This window comes from Tachypleus tridentatus, chromosome 12, assembly GCF_004210375.1.
Source record: "Tachypleus tridentatus isolate NWPU-2018 chromosome 12, ASM421037v1, whole genome shotgun sequence".
Classification (NCBI taxonomy): domain Eukaryota; kingdom Metazoa; phylum Arthropoda; class Merostomata; order Xiphosura; family Limulidae; genus Tachypleus; species Tachypleus tridentatus.
The window spans coordinates 95,888,831-95,899,767 of record NC_134836.1 but is presented as its reverse complement, the minus strand read 5'-3'; the positions used below and the strand labels follow the sequence as shown (position 1 = coordinate 95,899,767).

Below are 10,937 nucleotides of genomic sequence, written 5' to 3'. Positions count from 1 at the left end.
ATTTCCAGCTATTATATAGACTTAATCTTATTTGAAACTGGAATGCTATACACTTATACGCAGTCAAATTTAAACTCTAGAAATGAGTATTTTTTGTTTATTTAGAGAATGTCTTTATATGTATGCATTATGTTTTATAAACGTGCTCGTTGGGATAATTACTGCTGTATGTACAAACACGGAGAAGAGAAATTAAAGTAGTTTTAAAAAATAAAGTAGTTGGGATAATTACTGTAGTATATACATATATATACATAGATGAGAGAATAAGATATGGTGTTTATTAACAGAATAAACGGGATATTTAACTGCCATATTTATATATATCTGTGTGAAAGTCATAACTAGATCCGTGCGTTTTTGATTTATTTACAATATTCTCTCAGTGGTCCATTAGCCGTATTATTGACACCAATAAAACGAAAGATTATTAAATAATCTAACTCACTATAGAATACGATATATACTGTTTTAAAAGTTTTACTTTATCTGATGAAATGGACCTCCTCAGATTTTTAAATTTTACTTTATCTAATAAAAAGATCGTGTAACTTACAGCTCTTAAGCTACAAAAGTACTGAATTAAATTCACTGATATAGTTTTCTGACTCAAATATTAATATTCTATAATCTGTATAAACGTTCAAATATAAATGCTCAAGTAGAGAAATATTAGTTCTCTTCAAACCAGTATAAGTTGTAATGAATCCCTAAGATAAACACATTTCAAAAGTTATTCTTTCTTTCCGATTTTGCCGATTTCGGATATTTAAGAAAGTGATAACTTAGCTGTTCTCGTGGTTTCGGTATTCCTGAAGTGTAGCTGGAAAGACCAATAATTCGATGAAAATAAAATATTTTCCAAATAATCGATGGAAAATTCGATTTATTTTTCTCGAACATTCTATACAATTATTTGTTGAGCAATTCACTTAAAGCGGTGATGTAACTTTGAGCCATTTGAAGAGTATCATATTTCGATAGTTTTTTGTCGTTTCCGATTGACGGTACAACTTCGCGAAGGCGGTCAAATGCGATATTAAGATTATGCATTCGGCGTCGTTCACGAGCATTGGCGGCTATCCGGCGCTTTCGAGTAACGGTGTGAGAAGCTGGTATACAACCTCTGTTCTTGTTTGGTTTTACGATGTCACGCACGACGGAATCACTGTCACTAGAAATTTTCATACAGTCGTTAGCGTTCAAATTGCTATTTATATGGGAAAAATAGTAAACACAGTCGGAAGAAAGTTTACCCGTAGGATTATCATTGATTTTTTCTTTTTGGTAATCTGTCGAAAAGAGGTCACTCGGAAAGTCGTGTGAGTCAAGACTCTTTGCTGATTTTTCGTCCCCACTGTGTTTCCATACGGGACTGTCCACTGGAGATGATCGACATTTTTCTGGACTTGACATTACGATGGAAAACAGAACAGGAGAAGAAAGCGCGTGACGGAATATCTTAACGTTAGGGGTTTCTACAGCTTTCTTAGGAAAACATTTCATGATCGCTGGTAATCCTAATTAATGGAAGAAGCTAAACCAGTTCATTAGTCACTGATGAGCAACAAAAATGATGAACGCTGTATCAGACACAAATTCTAAATTGCCAGAGAAACAACAAACTTACAGCTTTTTAGTTTTTTAAGGACTGCAGCCGGTCTGAATCAAATATTTCTTCGGCTAGAGATTCTGCTTTCGGACAATTGCTTATTACTGGCGTAGTGACGTCAGCACCTCACGAAGTCGTCCAATCCTACGTCTAGTCAGGTAGTGAAATATATCACAAGGAAAGAAGACTGCTGTTTCTTTCTGAAGGTTAGAAGTGGGAAATAGAAGAAGGCAATGGGTTTAATTTGCCAGCCACCTCTGCCACTGATTTATTCTATATTATGTACAGAAACATTTTGTTTCCTCTGTTTAAATATCATGACATAAATTTAAAAAAAAAAATCATTCAACTCTTTGTAAATGCTGATATATTCTTTACAGAGAACGAAAATTAAAACTTCTTGCTTTGTTTGTTTCTTTCTATTACATCGATTTTGAGGAATACATTATTGAAATGTAAATAAAATAAAAGCTTCGTTCATGGCGTGTGTATGTGTTCCACGTTAGTTTAGTGCGGAATTAACCCTAACGTATAGTAGCACAGAAACTTCTTATTAAGAAAAACAAAAATATGCTCTTGAAAACTGTGATAGTAAATAGTTTTCAAAGTCTTAGTAATTGTAGAATGTTCTGGATTTTTTCATTGTTGGATTTGACATTGTGAACATTTAGTCGTAATCAGTACCACACGAAAAACAGAAGCAGTCAGTAGAGTAAAAATAGAAATTTCTGTGTTAATATAATAAATAAGTTAAAGACACAAAGAATAGTGTTAAATGTGGGTAATTAACAGATGCCACTGTTCAAAATCAAATACATGTGTACATGAAATTACCGCTGAAGTTGTTTAACTGACTACTTCATACTTTTTGTGCGAAATTCCAAAACAAACAAACTTAATACTTTCATTACATTTAAAATAAATTGTTGGAGAAAACAACCTCGTGTTAATTTGTAGTAAATCTACTCTTTCGATAATTTTTGGATATTATTCTTCTGTTTACTGTGATAAAAATACAATAATATAAAAATTAAAACACTATATTATTATTAAAATGCAATATTGTTGTAATAGCCTCTCACGTGTAAAGCAAAGAAATATATTGTTATGTTCAGAACGTAGTACGAAATGAGAATAGTTTAATATCTAGTCACAGAGTCAAGCTGTCGCCTGTTTGTAGGCAGTAAATAAACTTGCCATCTTTGTTGAACTTCCCAGGTTAGTTAAGATATTGTGCGTTTATTAAAGACTGTCTTCTAAATAAAGAAAATTCATCTTCAACACATGTGCAACACTCCTAATTTACAGAACCACATACGTCAAATCAGAGACATGACCTGTGCATGTATTTCATTTAATGTTCTATCAGAAGTAGTTAGTAACGGAGTTGATGTTTAGTAGTTTAACTGCTCAGATATAACTACAATGGTAAAATGTATATAATTAAAAGAGTAACGTGTGTGTGCGTGTAAAGTTTCTAAACTACGTAAAAGGAAACTAGGACTAGAGAAATACGAACGACATCACTATATGCGCAAAGGAGAGATGCTATACGTTGCAAGGGAAAAGATATTTGGGAATACATCTGACTTATTCAGACCCTCATCTCAGACAGAAGTGTTTGTGTGAAGGGTTTTTTTGTGTGAATTGTTTTCATTTGTTTATAAACACTTAGAGTAACGATACATTCATCCTGTTAAGTTAGGAAATGGAAACAATATAATGTGTTTTAATAAATGGCCTCATTCACAAGTTTTGAATGCGTCGATAGTTCTGGTGTTGTTCTCCGTTAGAACAGCAGTAAGTCTTTGATTTACAAGGCTATAATTAGGGGTTTTCGATTTCCCACGGTGTACACAGTTGATAGCCCGATGTGGCTTTGCTATAAGAAAATACAAATATTTGGCGTTTCTTACTGAATAAATTAAATAAATCAGTTATTCATGATTTTATTAGACCACTGAGCTCACAGTAACTTTTGTACAAGAGGCATTTGGTGAGTATCAAGTGTTGTACAATACATGATGTTCTGTATGGCTATTAAAGTCATTCATAACTTATACTTCAACAGCGTAAGCAGATCATTTAAGAAGCACAAATTTTCCTCGTATTACAGTCATGGTCAAAATGTTTACATATTTTATCATAAGTAAGATCTTTATTACTAAGATGGAACGCAAATACACTTATTGGTATCAAACAGAGAAATTCATGGTATATTAAGTATTTACATATGTAATTTACGTAGTGAGAGAGGTTGTACTGGCATTATGAACGATTTATTAAAACAACAAGTAACTTTGTGAGACATCTGTAGAAATGAGTGAATTCATCATTTTACCTGTTACGACAAAATCCTACCAAAACATATATAATGACAAAATATAACATCACGTTATTATAAATATCACCTGTAGCCTTATATCAGCTGACATTAAACATGCGGTACTTGGTTGAGTGGATCCTTGTACTCCAATGACCTTCGTGAGGTGACTGGCATGCTGTTTATGGTGTTAATGATGTAATAAACCGTAATTCCATCCCAACTTGTCACTAGAAGGCAATGCAACTAATCTACAGTGGTTAGTAATTTCCGGTTCAGTTCTGCCTAACGGTTGCTAATGGAATTACATTCCAGTTAATTTGCTAGCCAAACCAATCGTGTAACATGTTCCTGGTACAGATAATCCTATACAATACATACATTGTCATTCTGGAACACAAAGTTATTGCTAAACCTTATCCTAGCATATGATAAAAATATAATATTCATGGCGCCTCTGTAAGTGTGGCTGCCTATGAATAGCTGCCTAAACATGTACTGCACAACCTCTTGTGTATTTCTTGCGTAAAGTACAGTCTCTCATCATTCCACACGTAAATAAAAAACATAAATCCTATCAACAGCTTTAAAAAATCGGAAAAAGGGACTCAGCAGAAAACATCATTTGTCAAAAAGTTCCTAACTGTAAGTTGAAATGTTTTTTTTGCGAAAGTAATGTGATGGCGACAGTGGATTCTGGTTAATATCGGTTTCTAGATAGCTCTCTTTGTTTGGCCAGTCTTCTATTCACTGTTCTGCTGGATTACCCTGGAATGAATGCATTCATGGTAGTTCTGTCGTAACTTCTGGCACGTGACAAGACATGACTCTACATCAAGTATAGAGAAATTTCTTGAACAAAGCATTGATATGTTTTGAAAAGGATTGTACAAAAAGGCCACCTTTTTATATACAACAGGTGTATATGTATGTGTGTACGTACGTTTCGATAAATAAATACTCAAAGCAATTTATACAGCACAGAATAACAGCTCATACATGTTTATCTGGAATGTGTAAAGGAATGAAATCAGAATGGCGGCTAAATTGATAGATACACTTGTAGTGTTTATAAGTATTTTATCGCAAATATTCATTCATGCGATGTTCAGGCCACATTTTTTATTCAACTTTTAGCACGATGATGCGTGAAATATTCCTTTAAGTCGCGCACTGAATCTTTTTTTGGACGAACCTTTTTTCACACCTAAGATGTATTAGATATTATCAATTCTTGTCAATACACATCAACAAATCACAGCAAGAGAAAAAGTGTCACTCAGAAATAACCCACATTACCTTCAAGTTGGCAACCTTATTTTTCTGAAGAGATCTTTACTTTAGAGAACCAAACAGATTCTTCAAAATATACGATGGTAGTTTTTTTCCTGTTTAAATTAGTGTTAATATATCAGCCGCATTTAATCCTAACGAAAAAAACAACAACTAAAAACGGTCAACTAATATTAATACTAAGCTGTAGTAAAAATGTTAGAGTGATACTTCACGTGACTTTTCTGTGACATCTGAGCGGTTTCTGGTTAATAGCTTTGCAAATGTGTTTTATATTTAAAAAAAATGAGACTTATAACTGTGTGTTAAAGAGATCTATCAGTGCGCACAATTTTAGAAAATCAACCCAGTTTAAATATGTTTCTATCAAATACATTTTACGAACTTTTCGTACGAAAAATTGTTTGGGTTTCGCGTAAAGCTACTCGAGGACTATCTGCCCTAGCCGTTCCTAATTTAGCAGTGTAAGACTAGATGGAAGGCAGCTATTCATCACCACCCACCGCCAACTATTGGGCTACTTTTTTACCAACGAATAGTGGGATTGACCGCAACATTATAACGTCTCCACGGCTGAAAGGGCGAACATGTTTGGTGCGACCAGATTCGAACCCGCGACCCTCGGAATAGGAGTCGAACAACTTAACCCACCTGGCCATGCCGGGCCTAAGTACGACGAAAAAAATTGGGATAAATTCAATCAAAAATCGTTGATCTATAACTCAGGTATTTCTGAAAGGCCTGTCTTGAAATTTTTCGTGTGAAATAAGAATTTAGTAGAACACATTCACTGAGCTAGTTTTATTTGTCACAATTTGTGATATTCCTGTTAATAATACACAGTGTGTTCTTCAGCAGGTTGTTTTTGCCACACTACACACTACCCGCGACCCTCAGACTACGAGACGAGTGTCTTAACTACCTGGCCATGCTAGGCCTAGAAACACTTCGAACTAAGATATATATAGTGAAAGAAGGAATATCGTTTATGACGTTTACGTTGAAATTCAGGTATCCATCTCAATACGGTTTACGATAATGTAGCACTTTGTTTCATATATATGTCAGGCGATAACGATTCTTAATCTTCTAAATTTGACCAAAAGCCGAATTTTCAACAGTTTCTTAAATAAAATTGATCATAGACATAAAGATACGCAAATAAAATTCATATTAAACTTCACATAAATTGAAATACAAGCATAGTTTATAGAATACCACTATATATTTACTGCAGTAGCTATTGCAAATAATTGAGTTTTAACGAAACTCACAACACAGAAAATTATACAAATCAAAGATTGTAAATAAAATATTCAACATTTGAGCTTGTTATCCATAGTAACAAAGATATACAGTAATATTATATCAAGTTACAATGCAGAACTGCTGAAGTCTGAATCGGTGTTCACATCGTAGTACACAACCTCAGTAGGTCAGATTTAATCGGTGTTCACATCGTAGTACACAACCTCAGAGAGTCAGATTTAATCGATGTTCACATCGTAGTGGACAACCTCAGTAGGTCAGATTTAATCGGTGTTCACATCGTAGTGCACCCCCAGAGGGTCAGATTTAATCACATCGTCAGAGGGTCACACAACCGGTGTTCAGAGTAGTCAGAATTAATCGATGTTCACATCGTAGTGGACAACCTCAGAGGGTCAGATTTAATCGGTGTTCACATCGTAGTGCACAACCTCAGTAGGTCAGATTTAATCGGTGTTCACATCGTAGTACACAACCTCAGAGAGTCAGATTTATTCGGTGTTCACATCGTAGTGCACAACTTCAGAAGGTCAGATTTAATCGGTGTTCACATCGTAGTACACAACCTCAGAGAGTCAGATTTATTCGGTGTTCACATCGTAGTGCACAACCTCAGATGGTCAGATTTAATCGGTGTTCACATCGTAGTGCACAACCTCAGAGGGACAGATTTAATCCAGACCTCCTCCTTTCTCCTTAAGAAATATTGACAGTAACTTATGATATTAACACACAATTAATAATATTATTTATTACTCTGTTCCTATTACCCTTTCCAAACCACGTCCACGAATTTTAGACTTATAGCCTTTAGTGATATTTATCATTTAACTTGTCTGGCTGAATAACTGTCTACAAACACTTTATTAGATTAATTTCTCATAAACATATTTTACAAAAATACCCTAACAATATGTTTATGATACATCAATATAAGCAAGATTGAAAAATCTGGTTAAGGGTGACTTGTTGAACATTATTAAAGTTGTCGGGTGAGAGTTCATGAATGTGTAAATTATGTATGAAACGATAAGTGTAAGATGATTCTTTGTTATTATGATTAGTTGAATAATGCTGTCTTGGTGGTACTGTTTAAGTTTCTTATTCTTTTCTGATTCACACCCTTTAAACTCCTGTTTGTACTAGGGTTAAAATAGGTGCTTAAACCTGAATTTTTTATGATATTTCTGACTTCACTATATAGAATTCAACAGTATCTTTAATGTTAAATGGACTTGTGTGAAGAAAAAATAACTCAAGTACTTTGCCATTTTGGCCAAATTTCTAGACACGATGTTTTCACTTCCGATCCACTTCCCCTGTCTTATAACAAAATTTTGTGTGTTTTCCGCATTTTAAGTAGAAAAAATGCGAAAAAATCCAGTCTCTTTGAATAACCATCTTAGCTCTGCCTCTAAATTTACGTGAGTAAGCCAAGATCTGTATCTAGACTTTAGAAAATCTAGAGTAGAAAATGTTAACTCGCACATCCATGTGGATCCACGTGGAAAATAATTTTGAAATTGCTGTTTTTAAATTTGGAAGAGTCATTTGTCAGAAGAGTGAGCCACATCTCTCTGACAGAACATTTTTGCTTACCTTTCATGTGTTCTACTCTTTGAAGGGAAAGCATCTTGTCTTTAAATCCACACATATCCAAAGACAAAAATGATGTAACTTCCTTGATGAGATTTATTAAGTCAGATTGAAATGACTCATGCAAAAATTCAAATATCAATTTCAAACTTTTAAATTCGGAGAAATGTAATTCAAATTTTTGGAATAGATTTTTGATTCAGTTTGCTTAGACATCATCTTTAGCATCAGAGAAATAATAGTCTTTTTTTATTTTCTAGAAACTATTCAACTTTGCAAAATGTGTCAAATCATTTTTTTTGTAATTATTCTGCAAGGAGGCTTAGCTTTAATTGAAATTTATGAATAGACTGTGGTTGCTCGCTTATTATTTTACCTCTTCCCTGAAGCTTTGTTTTCAAATTATTCAAGTGAGCCATCATGTCGTACAGAAAATACAAATTAACACTCTGTCATGACAAAGTTTCAATTTCAGGGAGCTTTTCAATATTACCTTTTTTAACAAGATACTCTCTTATTCGACGAAGTAAGGAAGTAAACCGTTCCAAAACATTTCCTCTACTTAACTATCTTACGTTTGCAAAACCAGTAAGATCATCAAAAGTACATTCATTGCTCTTCTTCAAAGATTCAACAAACTGTCAATGGATGAGAGAGCTTCCACTTGTAATATAATTCACAATTTTTGAAACAATGTTCATCAAGTTTTTCATTTCATCACTTTAAACATCTGAGCACATAAATTTTCCTGATGCAAAATGCAATGGAAAGATGGCAGCATGGACTTCGCATTATTTTCAATTAAATGCTGTTTCAAAAAAGAAACAAATCCTAATTTCACCTCCATTCATGGCGGGAGCACCATCTGTTGTGACAAAAACCAGTTTTTTTTTAAATAGATATTGAATTTTTTGATATTTCAAGAAACGTTTCAAAGATATTTTTTTCCACACGTTCGATCTTGTAATCCACAAAGGCCAAGTATTTCTTCCCTCACTTGAAGATCTGAAGTTACATATTGAACCCAAAATATCAACTGTGCAGTGTCACTAACGTCTGTTGACTCATCTGGTACTAAAGACAAATACAGTCTTTTAGTTGTTCAAGCAACTGATTTTCTATATTTTTCCCTAACTCTAGCATTCTGTGGACAATTGCTTTTCGACTTAATTGCAAATTATTTACCTTTTGAAGAATATCATCTTTTAATTTTGGATCATAATTCTCCAGCAGAGTTTCAATGATAGCAATCAATATTTCTTTTACAAGTTCAGCATCAGAAAATGATTTCTTTTTTGAGCTGGAATCCAAGCTATTTTATAGCTAGCTAACGTAATTAGTTCTATCGATGATAAAAATCCTTTTATGCCTCCCTTTGTTCATGAAGTTGTGCTTTCAGACAACTAATTTTATTCATACGATTTTTGCTATGAACTGAAAATTTTACATCAAATTCGTTGCGATTTTTTTTTTGAATTTCACACAAAGCTGCACGAGGGCTATCTGCGCCAGCCGTCCCTGATTTAGCAATGTAAGACTAGAGGGAAGGCAGCTAGTCATCACCACCCACCGCCAACTCTTGGGCTACTCTTTTACCAACGAATAGTGGTATTGACGATAACATTATAACGCCCCCACGATTATGAGTGCAGTTCCTTATCCACCTGGTCATGCCAGGCCGTGAAAATTGTTAAAGTGTTACTTAAGGTTGTATGCTCGTTGTTGTTACACAATATACACACTGGCTTATTATTTGCTTCACTCACTGCAAATTTCAACTCTCAACTTTCATTAAATTCTCCTTTCACGTTTTTCAGACACACGCCATTCTCTTTTCGGCAGTAATGCCAGAATCAATTAAATTGTCTTTATTTTCTGAGTGTTCACCATCATCTGGATTCTTTCGTTTTCGAATTATCCGCTTATCCATATAATGAGATTAAAACAAAATATATTTAAACACTTGATAATTGCACAATAAAATATGTTTGCAAGCGCATGTAAAACAACGCACACTTGATACCAAACATCTAAACCAGACTGACGTTACAAAATGGGCGGAGTCTGTTGCAGTGATGAAGTGCGTAACATTAGCGATAACGTGAGACAGTGCAGTTGTTGATTACCAAATTTGTGATACAAATAAATGATGGAAAATGTTGATTCCTAAACTCGATCTGGCCACAATTGTGCTATCCACTGGCTACGTGCGGCTAGTGGTCATGGAGTTGCCCAATCCTGTTCTAGTCTCATGTGTTTTGTATAAAAAACAGCAGCAGAAGAATATAAGTTGACATCTGAAGTTTGTGTAATATACACCTAGGAAACTATAACTGTGACTAACGTCTGTCAATTGGAAAACTACATAATTTGACCAGAAATGTTTATAGATTTTAAACATTACAAATCGTTCAAATCCAGTGAATAACTTCTCACGTTGGTATTTCTACGAGGACATTAGACGTAGTCATTGGTAAAAATTGAACTGGCATTGGCAAAACTCTACGACAGTTGCACTTGTGAACATAAATGAGTATCAAGGTGAACTGATAAGAAACTGTCAAGCCCACTAGACCCGTAATCTGAGGGTCGAGAATTCTAATCCACGTCCCACCAAACATGCTTGGCCTTTCAACCGTGGGGCGTTACATGTGCGGTGAATTCCACTATTCGTTGAAAAGAGAGTAGCCCAAGAGTTGGCGGTGGGTGGTGGTGACTAGCTGCCTTTCCCTTTATCTTACACTATTAAATTAGAGATGGCTAGTGCAGATAGCCTGGTGTATCATTGCGCGAAATTTAAAACAAACCGAACATTCTGTGTAAAGGCCTAATATTTTTTCTACA

At 34.5% G+C, this 10,937-nt stretch overlaps 1 protein-coding gene across 1 annotated transcript; it reads right to left on the bottom strand.

Annotated features, from left to right (window-relative positions):
- Positions 1-912: 912 nt before the first annotated feature.
- On the bottom strand, positions 913-1,701 carry LOC143235557 (uncharacterized). The gene has a single exon (XM_076473802.1). It carries the CDS (start codon positions 1,504-1,506, stop codon positions 913-915), a length of 594 nt encoding a protein of 197 aa, XP_076329917.1. The 5' UTR covers positions 1,507-1,701.
- Positions 1,702-10,937: the final 9,236 nt, after the last annotated feature.